General features: G+C 31.8%; 2 protein-coding genes across 4 annotated transcripts; one reads left to right on the top strand and one right to left on the bottom strand.

Moving 5' to 3' along the window:
* The first annotated feature begins 470 nt into the window (after positions 1-470).
* LOC127264102 (E3 ubiquitin-protein ligase RZF1-like) lies at positions 471-2,139 on the top strand. 3 transcript variants are annotated; one of them, XM_051293488.1, is made up of 2 exons: positions 471-613; positions 1,209-2,139. In XM_051293488.1, exons 1-2 carry the CDS (start codon positions 561-563, stop codon positions 2,011-2,013), a joined length of 858 nt encoding a protein of 285 aa, XP_051149445.1. In that variant the 5' UTR covers positions 471-560; the 3' UTR covers positions 2,014-2,139. The 3 variants fall into 3 exon arrangements, with proteins under 3 accessions (XP_051149445.1, XP_051149446.1, XP_051149447.1); XM_051293489.1 differs by having other exon boundaries at positions 473-628; XM_051293490.1 differs by lacking the exon at positions 471-613 and adding an exon at positions 642-810.
* Positions 2,140-2,172: 33 nt separating this feature from the next.
* LOC127264104 (nascent polypeptide-associated complex subunit alpha-like protein 3) lies at positions 2,173-5,300 on the bottom strand. The gene is made up of 4 exons (XM_051293492.1): positions 5,134-5,300; positions 3,015-3,087; positions 2,759-2,886; positions 2,173-2,680 (listed from the first exon to the last, which is right to left on the bottom strand). Exons 1-4 carry the CDS (start codon positions 5,188-5,190, stop codon positions 2,348-2,350), a joined length of 591 nt encoding a protein of 196 aa, XP_051149449.1. The 5' UTR covers positions 5,191-5,300; the 3' UTR covers positions 2,173-2,347.
* Positions 5,301-15,759: the final 10,459 nt, after the last annotated feature.

The raw sequence follows: 15,759 nt of genomic DNA, 5'->3' as shown, positions 1-15,759 counted from the left end.
TCTAAAAAAATTCTCCCTCCGTCCCATAGAAAGAGTAACATTTGCTTTTTGTACGTAGATTTTTTAATATTAGTATTATATTGAGTTGTAGTTAAAAAGACAAAAATATTCTTATTAGTACGGTGTAATATAAATGTGGTGGCATTTGTGTAATATATTGTAAGTTCGAATGATATTTATTATGTTAAGTATGTAGAATAATTATTAATTAAAAAATAATACTTTTATTTTGGAACAGACGAAGATCAAAAATGAAACTTCTATTGTGGGACGGAGATGGTACATTATTTTTTTCTAATAATACGTGGCTAAATACAAATTCCAACCAAATATAATTGCGTTGTGATTCACAAATAAAATTGGGCCTACATAAATAGGCCATTAAACTTTCCAAATCCCATAGTAAGGCCCAATGAGGGCCCAAATATCCCTTTTGTGCAGTGCTGAGATGAAAACGACGCTTCTTCACTCTTATCAGTCTCCAACAGTGCTTCAATTTTCCACAGCAATGGTGGTTGTTTACACATTTCAACACTGTGCGAAGAAGCTACTATGAGTAGATGACTTTATGCGTGCATTATCTGCGGCGGAACTGTCGTATCATCATCGCGTGGTATGAATGAAAAAGGTTTGAGAATCCTGGCTTATCCGTTTCCACTTTATATCCGCTGCTTCTTTTTCTTTTTTATGCTTTTGCTGCATTTGTGGATGTCTTGTTTTATTGATTCGGCGATCTGTTGAGCTGACTGCGTGAGTTGCTGGATGCGGTTTGGCGAAATGTGTTGTTGACTTGAGATCTTCAGATTTGGTGTATGAATGCTGGATTCCACATTTCAAACCTTGTTAATTTATCCATTATTGATTGCTTCTTCTTCTTCTTTGGATTTCATCAGTTCTCACCTCTCCTTGTTTATTTAATTCTGTAGAAATCAAACTGTGGATGTTTGCGGTAGATCTAATGGAATTGCAGATTCATGAATTTTGATTTGATCTTTAAACTAAGAGAACTGCAGCAGAGAAACTGTAAAAGAGCAATTTTAGCTTCTTTCCTAACTGAACAATTTTTCCAAATTAGTAAATTCTTCATTAACTGATTATATATATTGGTTAATTTTCCTTTCTATTCGTACATCTGATAGTGTTGTATTCCATTCCATCACTAAGGATTACTGTCAAGAGCAGAACTCTAACGAAACAACAATTTTCAGGAGATTAAGATTCACAAAAGGAAGAGCTAAGATGTCGACTGAAAGAGGCGCACACACGCACTGGTGCTCCCATTGCAACGAACCGGTGATTCTCCACCGGCGAAATGCAGTTTGTCCGAACTGCAACGGAGGATTCATATACGCCCTCGACAATACAACAATCGCAGCAGATCAAGGAGGAGATCAGAGACCTCATTTCACAGAATCCATCTCAAACTTCCTCCGGCACCAAATGGCTGCCACAGGCCGGATATCCTCTCGGCAGATATCTCAGCAGCACGGTAGTTCGTGGAACTCATTTCTCGTTTTCAGTGGCGACATGCCCGACCAGATGCCAGGCAGTGGCGGCCTAGAAGAGTTCCTCAACGAGACGTTAGGATTTAGGCGTGAAAACGGAGGGGATTATTTCATCGGGCCAGGAGTGGAAGAGTTTTTCGAACATGTCACGCGTAGCGATCCCCGTGCCCCGCCCCCTGCATCAAGATCCTCCATTGATGCTTTGCCAGTGATCAAGGTTTCAAAGAAACAAGTTGGCGGTGATTCAATGTGTGCTATCTGTAAAGAAAGATTCGAGTTGGGGCTAAAGGTGATAAAGCTTCCGTGCAAACATTTGTATCACTCGGACTGCATCGTGCCGTGGCTGGAACAGCACAGTTCCTGCCCGGTTTGTCGCCAGCAACTGAACGCCGGCCACAAGACAATCAAAAACACCAACAATCAGAGAAACCATGGGAGGAGAAAATGGCGATTCTCGTGGCCCTTTGGCTCGACGAAATCAACAGAGAGCAGTTCTCCAGTTTCATGAAAAGAATGATACACTGCGTCGATGTCCTAGTTTATCATGTAGAGAAAAATAAGTAACGATCCCTTTAAATGCTGCTTACCTTAAACCTGAAATCGATAAATCTCGACTGGCTGGTGCTTTGATTCATCTGTTATAGGTCATAAGAATGAGGATAATAGGTGAAAAATGCAACAAGTTAAGACATATATAGCTTAAAAGCATAACGGGTGCTGTAGCCGTAGCGGTACACAAGATGCCGCAAAAACACATGGATGCGAATGATTCAAAATCATCTCAGTGCATTCATTCAAAGGAACATAACGAATCTATATAGTAGAGAGCTTTGGAGACATGTCTAGTTTGTGAGCTCCATGATGGCGGAGACGATGTCTCCATCTGCATCCTTTAGTGCTTTGACTGCCCTAGGTCGAGAAACCCCGGCTTGGGTCATCACCAGCTCAATGTCCTTGGGCTCGACACCAGTCTCATCCACGTCTTCGTCATCAGGAGGTGCTGTTGCAGGTTCTGCCTTTGGTGCGAGGTTGCTCACATTAGGAGCCTTGAACTGCTCCGCAGCTTGGGTCTGCAATTGCGAGCTTAGATCCTCAATCTTTGCCTCGCCGAAGATCACGTACGTATCCGAATTTGGGCTCTTGAACACGTCTGGCTTTGAGATGACGAACAGGATCTGGAACAAGAGGGATTTGGTTAATTAAAATGCATGTGAGTTACTTCTATAAACTGTTAGAGGATGGAAACAACTTACGTTCTTGCTCTTCTTCACAGTGACACGGCTCACACCTGGGATGGGTTTCATTCCTAGCTTTAGCATTGCCTTGCGACTTTTCTTTTCACTTCTGCTTTGCTTTGACCTACCGCCAGAATCGTCCTGTCCTGAAATAGGGGACAGGGACAGACCAGATTTGAAATGCAGAAATTTTTAAATGCATTTGTGCCCAGAGCATTGAACTGTAAAATGAGGCAGTCTAGAGCAAAAATTATAATTTGAACAAATGTAATACCTTCAACTTCATCGTCATCTCCTTCATCATCATCGTCATCGTCGTCATCATCTTCTATCACTGGTTCATCATTCTGCAAGCAATAACTGAATCAATGAACAAACACCTGATGTAATAATGCAGCACTCTACTACGAATGTGCCTGCCTGCTAATCCATGTATAAACACCATTCTTCCAAGTCTAAAGTATTGCCCCAACCTCCACAGAACTGTAGATACTCATGTCTTACAACTAATAGCAATACATGAAAGCCTATGTTTGATTCACAACTTACTTTAATGCTCTCAAATTTAATAGCCCACTGCCTATACAAATACTTTTAATTTCCGCGCCTTTTACTAAGATACTACAAAATTAAATTCTACTCACTAAACAGAAAATTCATGCTTTCTTTTCAAAAATAATATACGTAACTGTTAATTTCCACACCAGATTACGAAGAAACTATAAAAATCCAATTCTACTCACACTTACAGAAAGTTCATGCTCGCCTTTTGAGAGTGGTATATCTTAATTTTTAACTCAGCTCACTTAGCATTTAAGGTTGCAAATGATTGCAAAGTCAACAAGCTATAGAACCAGGGAGAGTATGCCTAGATTCTCTTCTGAAATATGTCTGTCAATACTTGAAAATTCCTTAAAGAGATCACTAGTATGGTTGGAGAATGGCTGTCTTAATGAATATATTGAGAATGCCTATTAGTTATCAATTTCAAAACATATTCACGAGCTTCCCTTGCTGCCAGAAAGCAACTCATACCTTTGCACAGAAGAGCTGCGCAGTGACTTAATAATGATGATAATGTAAAAAGCTAAAATGGAGCATAGTGAAAGTGAGAATTAGAAAATCAAATAGAACTCTTTGTTTGTAGAGTACAAAAAACACACGCAGAGACACACACATGTTAAACCTTTCAAGGTTTAACACTTAGGGTGTGTTCTTTTATGAGATTTTCCCGGATTTTCACTATTCACCAGATTTTTATCCCCCAAAAACATCAATTCAAATACTTAATTTTTCATTCTGTATATTATACTAAAAATCAATTTTACATTCAAAACATCACATCAATACCTATTTATAATCGAATACTTATTTTTCGTTTTTTATATTATGCTAAAAATCAATTTTACATTCAAAATATCACATCAATACCTATTTATATCACATTATACTACTTTTCCAATTCAAAATTTTTATTATTCAAATCTCAACAAAATTCAAACCCCCAAACAAACACACGCTTAATGTAATATGACCAGTGGGTGAAAGGTTAATGAAATTTAGGGTCCAAAACAGATGCTCTACTACATCATAGGAATTTAGCGACTTTCATAAGAACATAGTATTTAATAGGAAAAATATTTTATTTCAACAAGTGCATACCATACTTTGTCAGGATTCTTAGAGGAAATGGTTGTGCCAAAGACATACAGGACCGGAAACAGTTATTACGTCCCAATGAAATAACAAAAACGTCATTACAGGTATTACAGTAATACTCATTCAAGAACAACTATTAGTTCATTACTATGAGCTCATTTTTATTTCACACGCACAATTTCGAAGTGGTGAAACAAAACATTCCGACATATCCTGCTTCCCAATTATCAAACTTGAATACATTTATTTAAGTAGTAACAGACAAGTCCCTCAAAAATGCCAAATATCCACTAGGGTGTGTTTGGATACTTTAGATTTGAAAATTTTAGAATGAAAGATGGATTATTGGATACGATGTTTTGAATGGGAGACAAACAACCATTTCTAGCATAGAAATGAAAAACAAAAAAACTCCCAGTAATCCAACTTCACTCCTTTAATCCATAAATCGTAGAAATATTTATCAGATGCGTCTAGCATTCAAATCCAGAACCAACAACTTATAGATCGAGCACAGTTGAGGATCAAAAGAAGCTAAAAAAACACGCATCCACTAAAGTTTCACCCGAAACTTCATTCGTAACTTAAATCAAACTCGCAATACAAAATTAATATACATAAATAAAATAACAAGAAGTAACCAAAGATAATACCCCAAAATAACGTAATTTAAATGAAACACAGCTCGCGTTTCGATTGCAACAAGTTGAACACGACAGATAAACAGATCTTACATCAAGCTTCTGTTGTTCGAGATGAGCCGCCAACAACTCTTCCTGCGATTGAGTCATGCTTGATTCCTGGAGATGAAAGGAGAATAAGATACGGAGAGCTGCTGCAGAGACGAGCGAGTTGACAAAACCCTAGAAGAAGAGTAAAAAGAAAGGGCGAGGGCGAACCGATTAGCAGGCGACGATTTTAAAGAGCGCTAGTTGCCGTAAAAGCGGGTTGCTGTTCGAAACACGATTTCTTTGTCTCTGTCCTTCCTTTGTCATTTTAAAGAGCGCTAGTTACCGTAAAAGCGGGCCGCTGTTCGAATTACGATTTCTCTGTCTTTAGTTTATCTCTTTCAAGACTATCTTTTGCCCATAATTCCATTTTTGGAGGATTTTTTTTAAGATATTCATCTCCAATAATATCTTACATATTATTATTTTATTTTTTTCATATTACAATAATTCATCTTTAATCACAATTTTTATTTTTCAAATCAATAAATATTTTACTTATATTTTATTTTATATATATTATCTTTTTTTTATATAGTTTTTTTTTAATTTATAAATAACATTAAATATTTTATTATTTTTATATATTTAATTTATAAAAATATTTTAAATATTATAACAATAATTAAATTTATAGAACATATATTTTGGATTCGGTCAAATCAATAATTAACATTTTAGCAACAGTTATATTCTTAATTGTTTTTTAGATATATTTTAAGATATATAAATAATATTTTATATATCTTCCATTTCAATCCGAATCAATTATTTGGGATTTTCGAATAAATAAAAATAATAATATTTTATTGATTAATAGGAGTGTTATATCATTTTGATATTTTATTGATATTTTTGATATTTTTGTCTTTGATATTTTATGTATAAATTGGTTATATACATTAACATATTTATAATTTTATAAAAATTAAATTGAATTTTGGTATTAATATATAATTACTTTTAATATAATAATAATAATAATAATAATAATAATAATAATATCTTTGGTATGATAACGGATAAAAATGACAAAAAAAATATTTTCAATTGAAACAAAAAGAGGATATTTTTATATAATGACTTTCAAATTATTTTTTAAAAATTCTATAATTTTTCAATTTGTAGCTTTTTTCCATAATTTTGTAATGTATATAATTTACTTTAATATTAAATAATGTGGTATTCAAAATATTAAGATTTACGGTACTATGTTTGAAATTTTCATTAGTGATTATATATTTACCAGAGGGGTGCCGCGCTATGCACGGGCATGATTATAAATTTTATTAAATTATTAAATTAATTATTATTATTAAAATCTTTTTTCTTTCCATTTAAATTATACATCATTTTTATTTTGGTCTCTTCTATTTAATTTATCTTTATTTTAAAAAAATATAATTATATATTTAAAATAATTTTAAATTTTTAATTAAATTATTTAATTATTTTAATTTTAAATTATAATTATTTTTTACTAATATATTTTTTAATTACTTACTAATTATTAAGATGAACAAATTAGTTGAGATAAAAAGAGTAAAAATTAATAACTTTTTATCATAAAATATAAATTTTAATAATAATAATAAATATTGATATATATATATATGATAGATTCCACATATATAAAATTATGTTTATTTATTTTTATTTTTTTTGCGGGTATATATATAAGAAAATCTTAAATAGACAAATATATTAAGAAGAAGAATAAAAAAATAATAAACTATAAATCAATTGATTCAAAAATAATATTCAAAATTCAAATAAATAATTTGTATATATATTACTCTCTCCGTCTCATATCTATATATTCATTTGTTTTTTGCACGGAGTTTTAGAAATATTAGTATTATATTAAGATAAAGTAGAAATAAAGGTAAAAGGATTAAATTAACCTATTAGTATTGTATGATATAAAGGTAATGACATTTGTATAATATATTGTAAATTAGAAGGGTATTTGTAATGTTAGGTAGACTGTATAATTAGTAAAAAAGAAAATGAATAGTTTGTTATGTGACGGACCAAAATAGAAAAATAGATATATTGTTAAAAGACGGTGGGAGTATTCCTTTGCAATTAAATTATAAAAATAAAAATAAATTATTTATATTTGTAAGTTAATAACATATAGTAGTAATCTATCTAAATTTGATTGCATATACATTTTAATTTTTTTTACAATTTATATTTACAATAAAAAAAAATAGTTTGACAATAATGCTTTTATTTTTCGTACATTTTTAATTAAATGATAGAAATAAGTAACAAAATGTCATAATTATAGAGTATTTGTTTATTTTATTTTCAACAATCTATTTTTATTGTTCGTTAAGAATAACGCATACTCTTCTTGTTGGTTTAAAAGCTAAGACTTTTATAATTGATAACATTCCAATACAAAATATCAAATTCTTTTACTAAGGGGGTGTATTGAATTGGGATTTTAATGGATTTATTTAGATTTTAAAAAGTGTATGGATTTATGTGGATTTATAAAATCGACAGAGACTATGTTGAGTTTGATGGATTTTAGTAATTGATTTAGATGGATTTCTACGGACTTGATTGAATTCTTTACGGATTTATATGGATTTTGTAGGATTGTAAAATAATTTTTTTGTGAATATATATTAAATAATATATAAGTATTAATAAATAATATATACGTATTTACTTTTTATGTAAAACGATTATATTAAAATAAATAAATAAATAATTTACGATTTTTTAAAAAAAATAAATATAAATTAACGGCTCAACAAAAAATATATATATTTAAATATCTATTTCATCGTTATCGTTATGATAATATAGTGTATTCGATAATTGAAAAGAAAATATCGACAGTAATACATATTTATTGTGATAATAATATTTTTCAAAATTATATTTATAATATAAAAATATATATTTAAAAAAAATTTATAATAATTTGCTAATATATTTTAGTTTTAAATTATTATTTTTATTAAAAATTATAATAATAGTAATAAATATTATCGTATTATTGATCACATATACAACAACAACAACAACAACAATAATAATAATAATAATAATTTTAAGAATCCTTAAAATTTGTGATAGTCAAGAGAGATTCTTTTCTATATAAAATTTTCACAAAAATCCATTAAAATCCATAGACTTTAAAAGTCTATGGATCGTTGAATATCTCAAAATTTTAAAAAGACTTTTAAAAGTCTACGTTGAATACCTCAAGATTTTAAAAGACTTTTAAAAGTCTTGATTGAATACACCTTTTGAAAGTCCAACAAAATCCTACAAAATCTATATTTAATACACCCGCTAAGTGTAACTTTATTACATATCACAAATATCATAAAATTTATTTTTATTTACATCAATACTTTAAGGGTGTGTTTGTTTGGGGGTTTGGATTTTGAGTTGAGATTTTAATAGTAAAATTTTGAATTTGAATAGTTGTATGATGTGATATAAATAGATGTTGATTTGATGTTTTGAATGTAAAATTGATTTTTAGTATAATATAAAAAATGAATAATAGATGTTTGATTTGATGTTTTTGGAAGGAAAAAATAGAATGAATAGTGGATTTAAAATCTAATCCCCCAAACAATTGTAACAATTTCGATAAAAAAAAATATGGTGGCAAAATAATATTGTTGATGTATTTTTTCAACAAACAAAAAGTAAAGTTCAAAGATATGGAAAATATCTTTAAATTTGATTAATTAGCGTCTGAGATTAGGAATCTCTAAACATTGTATGGTATATAAGAAAATGAACTGGAAATAAAATGCTGAAAATTTAAAGTGGTGATCCCTGAATCTGACTTTGCTTTGTTGAAGTTGATTGAAGATGTCTTCTCCAGAAAAATTCAAATCCTTAAATATTCATTGAAGAAAACGTTTGGAACCGTCGCCTGGTCAGTTATAGCAACCGCCGTCAACCGCCCAAAAGAAACATTTTGAAACGTCGTCTGGTCAGTTACAGTGACCGTCTCGCCAACTACATAACCCAACCGACTAATCCAGCGACTAACTGGTCGCTGGACCAAAAGACTCCTTGGCCGCCCCCACAAAGCGACCAAACTACTGTTCACTTAAGTGGGCATTCAATTACCAAACCTTACTTCGTCCGACCTCCGTAGCAGCCGACTTGCAAACTTTTCGACCTATGGACCATCCGACCCACTAACCAACCGACCTGACTATCCGACCGCAGACCTTCCGACCTGCCTATCCAATCGAGGACCTACCGACCTGCCTATCCGACCGCAGACCTTCCGACCTGCCTATCTGACCGAGGACCTACCGACCTACCTATCCGACCGCAAACCTTCCGACCTGCCGATCTGACCGAGGACCTACCGACCTGCCTATCCGACCGAGGACCTACCGACCTGACTATCCGACCGCAGACCTTCCGATATGCCGATCCAACCGAGGACCAATCGACTAGACCAACCGACCTAGGACCAACCGACCTGACCAACCGACCTCAGACCTTCCGACCTGCCGATCCGACCGAGGACCAACCGACTAGACCAACCGACCTAGGACCAACCGACCTGACCAACCGACCTGAGCGCAAATATTTCTTCTTTTCCACCTGACTTCGTGTCTAACTTCCTTTAAGATCCTGCTATCCTTATTTTTATTATTATTATTATTATTATTTGTGCGTAACAATAAGCCTCCTCCTCAAGACTCCTAAGCGTCACTTTCAGTGATGTTTTAGGAGGTTGTAGGCCGTCATCCGAGGCCACATCAGCCTCAGATCCGACCTCCTTCTCTCGAGGCTACGTTGGTCCCGACCTCCATTCATCGTAGACTGGCGGTGGCCTGCACGTTGGTCGACATTGCACTACCATGTCTTCAACACCTCCCCCCTGACCGAAGCCGCGATCATTCTCTTTAAAAAATGATTCTAACCTTCCTGCCTTGGATGCTAAACTAGCCAGATCTCGAACATCGTGGGCTGTCAAAGCCTCCCGAATATTTGTGTGCATTTTCCTGACCACCAAAGTAGTCACGTTGCTTTCTTCAATGATTGTCAGGCAACGTCCCTTCATTAATCGCATCCGTTCTATGAACTGGGAGGCGGTCTCCTCCGGCATCTGCTCGATCTCACAAAGGTCTGTGAGTGAGACTGCTGGAAGAGGAATAAAGAACCTTGTATGAAAGGCCGCTTCCAAACCTTCCCAGGTTTGTATTTTTCCAGGTGGTAGATCGACAAACCATGAAAAAAGTTGTTCTGGTAAGAGACAATCCAAACAGTTGTAATTTGTAAAATGGGTTGTTACCGATCTCTCCTAATTGTGCTGTGAACCGACCAACATGCTCTATGGTGGAGGATCCGTCTTCTCCTAAGAAAATATGAAAGTCTGGCGGTCGATAATTCCTCGGGAGAGGATACTCATTGATGATTCTTTCTGGAAATGGCCTTTGATACACTGGTCGGTTCACCATTTGCGGGTTTATTCGGAAATGCACCCGCAAAACTTGAGTGATATCCTCTGGATCTATCCTGAGTGGAACAGAATCTTCCCTGGAGAAGGCTGGCTCGGCTTGAATGAGATTATGAATCTGATCTTCTCTGGGGACGGTTGGCTCGTCTGGGATGGGATTATGAGCCTGTCCTCCCAATCTCTCATTCGGTTGGGTATTATCAACCCTTGGTCCCAAAGGAACATTATCTGGGAAAATTGGAGGAGTCTTCCTCATATCTGTTCGGTTGAAAGTTGTGACGCTTGGAAACGTACTGTCAACGTACGTTGGCCCTGCAAACGTTGATCCTGGAAAAGTCGTCTGAAAACGAGAATGTGACACGGCTGGAGACATGTTTGGATACAGGGTGAATCTAGAGAACGTCTGATCCAACATGTTCTGCATTAGATTTTGTTGTTCACGCAACATGTTCTGCATAACCAAAGTTTGTTGATTGTTCAATTGTTGAACATAAGACAACCAATCGGTAGGCGGTTGGGGAATCTCCCCTGGATTTGGCATGACGGGTGGTGAAATATTTTCTCCCGCCAGTGCTGATGATGATTGAGGTTGTGAGCCTGCCATACTGATTTTTCTGATGATTCAGCCAGACCTAAGTTGTATGACATTTTCTGATGATGTAGGATCAACAATCTTGTCTTTCTCCCACTGTGGTCGCCAATTTGTTGATGTATTTTTTCAACAAACAAAAAGTAAAATTCAAAGATATGGAAAATATCTTTAAACTTGATTAATTAGCGTCTGAGATTATGAATCTCTAAACACTGTACGGTATATAAGAAAATTAACTGGAAATAAAATGCTGAAAATTTAAAGTGGTGATCCCCGAATCTGACTTTGCTTTGTTGAAGTTGATTGAAGATGCCTTCTCCAGAAAAATTCAAATCCTTAAATATTCCTTGAAGAAAACGTTTGGAACCGTCGCCTGGTCGGTTACAGCAACCGCCGTCAACCGCCCAAAAGAAACATTTTGAAACGTCGCCTGGTCAGTTACAGCGACCGTCTCGCCAACTGCATAACCCAACCGACTAATCCAGCGACTAACTGGTCGCTGGACCAAAAGACTCCTTGGCCGCTCCCACAAAGCGACCAAACTGCTGTTCACTTAAGTGGGCAATCAATTACCATACCTTACTCCGTCCGACCTCTGTAGCAGCCGACTTGCAGACTTTCTGACCTATGGACCATCCGACCCGCTAACCAACCGACCTGACTATCCGACCGCAGACCTTTCGACCTGCCTATCCGACTGAGGACCTACCGACCTGCCTATCCGACCGCAGACCTTCCAACCTGCCTATCCGACCGAGAACCTACCGACCTGCCTATCCGACCGCAGACCTTCCGACCTGCCGATCCGACCGAGGACCTACCGACCTGCCTATCCGACCGAGGACCTACCGACCTGACTATCCGACCGCAGACCTTTCGATCTGCCGATCCGACCGAGGACCAACCGACTAGACCAACCGACTTAGGACTAACCGACCTCAGACCTTCCGACCTGCCGATCCGACCGAGGACTAACCGACCTAGGACCAACCGACCTGACCAATTGACCTGAGCGCAAATTTTTCTTCTTTTACACCTGACTTCGTGTCTAACTTCCTTTATAATCATACTATCCTTATTATTATTATTATTATTATTATTATTTGTGCGTAACAAATATATACATACAAAAGTATAAAAAATTACTATTTCTTTCGCCTCACATGTAATATCACACATTTCATTTATTTATATTTTATATCTCATATATTCTCATATTTACACTTATTAACATTATATCGGACATAGAAAATATTAAAATATAATAGAAAATTTTCCAAAAAAATATACGTTTATTTTTATATAATTTATATATTTTTCATTTAAAAATATCACTTTTATTTTATTTATATCAAATTCAATAATTATTTTAATTTAAAATTTGATACACAAAAAAATATTAAACAAATAATATATAACATAATACTCTATTTGTCCGTCAAAATTATATGACCGTTCTTTTTTTTTTTTGTTATCTGCTAAACTTATATACAATCTATTTATAATAAATAATTTTATTCATTTATAATTTTATTACCCTTATTTTATAATAACTAAATTATCCTTTTTTTAAAAAATTATTCAACTATTGTTTTATCAATCATTTTAATAAATTTATCATAATACTATCATTTTATTTTTTACATACATCACTTTAATATTAAAATTTCATTATTTCTTAGTCTCAATTCCTAAACAACCTATAATTTATAGGACGAAATGAATATAATACATACTATCGCAACCCACATTTTAAAAAATAATCTAAATTATTTTTTTGTTTGATGTCATTTTCAAGACTTCATTTTCGTCTTGAGTCTCATGTAGTATTAAAATGCAAATTTTTTTAAAAATAGACAAATAAAATAAAAAATAAATCTCACAACACAAAAAAAAAAAAAAAAAGAAAAGAAAGAAAGAAAAAGGATGAAAAGTGGATCCTATACCAAAACATTAAATAGTACTCTATCCGTTGTATACAAATAATATCATTTCTATTTTATCTATTTTATAACAAATGAATTTTTTTTTATATTTACTAATATTTACTAATTTAAAATATATTTAACAAATATAAATTAATTTAATTGACTTTATAATATATAACAATCTACTCAAAATCTTTTTATTTCTAGTCCACTCGTCAATAAATAAATATTTCTATTTACATTTAGAACTCTTTTATCTATAATAAAAATTAGTTTTTATTAATCAATTATATTTGTTCAATTTGTACTATATAAATTTTATTATAAAATATGTATAGTATATTTATATTGAGCTATTTTTTTAAAAAATTTAATACATATTCTATATTTCTAATTATATTTAATTTTTATTTTAAGATTACTAATAATATTTTTTTATATAAAATATATAATAAAATAATGTTCCATTTGTCTAATTCTTTTAATATTAATTAGAATAAATAGTTATTTTAATTTTAATATAAAATTATTTTTATTATACTATAATTATTTTCACGAATACATTTTTAATTATTTACTAATTATATTCATGTCTACTTAATCAATAGAAATATAAGACATTATTTTTATTATACAATAATTATTTTTTCTAATAGTTTTGTGTCTACATAAATTCTCGTGTTTATAATAGAGGGGACACCGTATGAGGACTGTATTATTATTAACTAATTAAATATAATCATATTTAAAAAAATTAAATTAAAGTAAATTATATACATTATTATTAAATGGTGGGGCCCGCTATATTAAAAAATAAAAAAATAAAACGGTGAATGTAAAAAAATATATAAAAAAATTAAAATTTAATTATATATTATTGTATGTGGACCCATATTCAAAACTTAAAATAAAAATAAAATAAAATAGAAAGGGGCGGCGCGGCGGAAAGGATTCGTCGCCAAATATTATATATATACGATTTTTAAATATTATATTAATATTTTTTTTACATAAAATATTAAATCAAAAAGATTTTTGTCTTATTTTTATTTTTTTTATATTAAATTAAAAAAATTCTCTTCTACAAATCTAAGAGGGTGTATTCAATTTAGATTTGACTTTCAAAATCCGGTGTATTCAATCAAAATTTTTAAAAATCTTTAAAAATTTGGACGTATTCAATTTAAACTTTTAAAAGTCGTATTCAACAATTCATAAACTTTTAAAAATCTTTAAAAATTTTGAGGTATTCAAACAAAGTCTATAGATTTCAGTGGAAAATTATAAAAATTTTGTATAAGATTGAATCTCTCTTTTATCCGGAGAGATTTTGATGGATTATTATTATTATTATTATTATTATTATTATTATTATTATTATTATTATTATTATTATTGTTGTTGTTGTTATTATTATTGTTGTATATGTGATAAATAATATGATAATATTTATTTATTATTATAATTTTTAATAAAAATAATAATTTAAAAATAAAATCTATTAGCAAATTTTTATGATTTTTTTTAAATATATATTTTTATATTATAAATATAATTTAAAAAATATTATTATCATAATAAATATGTGTTATTGTTAGACCTGTCAAAACGGGTTAATGGGGCGAATTGGCCCACAACCCACCATAACCCGCAAATAAGCGGGTTGTTTGCGGGCTAACCCACGGCGGGGCGGATCAAAATTTCATCAATCCAACCAAACCCATTGGCGAGCTAAGCGGGCTAGCCCACGGGCTTTTTAAAAATATTAAAAGAATATTAATATTTAATATTTAAAAATAGCTAAAAATAGTTTTATTGTAGAATTTAAATAATAAATATTTTAAAATAAATAACGAATATAAAAATTCTCAATTCTAAATATTATTAATTGGTGTATTTAAAAAAAATTAATAATAAGAAATACTTCATTTTAAAAATAAATCATAATTAATTTTATGAATTTGTAAAATTATTAAATAATAAAATGGAAGACGAACAAAACAAATGATGAAAAATCGAAACAAATAACAATGTCATGAATAACATAGTTAGAGAAGAAAAACAACATGTAGACAATATTAATAATTTATTTAAGCTAATGATAATATAAATTTTATTTTATTCGTCTTAACTTATTTACAATGGTAAGTTTGTAATTTATAAAAAAATTAAATATATTTTTATATTAATATTTGATTAGTTTTATTATAATGTTTTAATATGATAGTACAAATTGGTAAAAAAATACATTTAGTTAGACGAGTGAGTAGTAATTATTATATTTACTTGACCCGCAGGCTAACCCGCCCCACTGCAGGCCAACCTACTCTCAACCCGCGGCCCCTGTGGCCTATTTAGGCCCGCATTTTAACGGGCTTAAAAAATCACAACTCAACCCTCTTTAAAAGTAAGGCAGGGCGGACCAACCCGACGGACTCAGCCCATTTTGACGGCTCTAAATTTATTGTTATATTTTCTTTTTAATTATCAAATATAATATATTGTCATTCAGGTGTAATTCTCATTTTTCAATTATCGAATACACTATATTATCATTTCAATGACGGTGATTGATATTTAAATATATATATTTTATTGAACCGTTAATTTTTATATATTTTTTTATTTTAATAATTTTTTCAAAATTC

Source organism: Andrographis paniculata, unplaced genomic scaffold (assembly GCF_009805555.1).
Source record: "Andrographis paniculata isolate CXL003 unplaced genomic scaffold, ASM980555v1 Contig69END, whole genome shotgun sequence".
Taxonomy (NCBI): Eukaryota; Viridiplantae; Streptophyta; class Magnoliopsida; order Lamiales; family Acanthaceae; genus Andrographis; species Andrographis paniculata.
Note: the sequence above shows the minus strand (reverse complement) of the source record. Positions and strands in the feature narration are given on the sequence as shown.

Bases quoted from the DNA above. Each gene is read 5' to 3' on its own strand.
- LOC127264104 (XM_051293492.1), bottom strand. From the start codon at position 5,190: ATGACTCAATCGCAGGAAGAGTTGTTGGCGGCTCATCTCGAACAACAG. The intron at 3,088-5,133 runs GTAAGATCTGTT...TATTGCTTGCAG, and splicing joins TCGAACAACAGAAGCTTGAT to AATGATGAACCAGTGATAGA. The intron at 2,887-3,014 runs GTATTACATTTG...CCCCTATTTCAG, and splicing joins AGATGACGATGAAGTTGAAG to GACAGGACGATTCTGGCGGT.
- LOC127264102 (XM_051293488.1), top strand. From the start codon at position 561: ATGACTTTATGCGTGCATTATCTGCGGCGGAACTGTCGTATCATCATC. The intron at 614-1,208 runs GTATGAATGAAA...AACAATTTTCAG, and splicing joins TGTCGTATCATCATCGCGTG to GAGATTAAGATTCACAAAAG.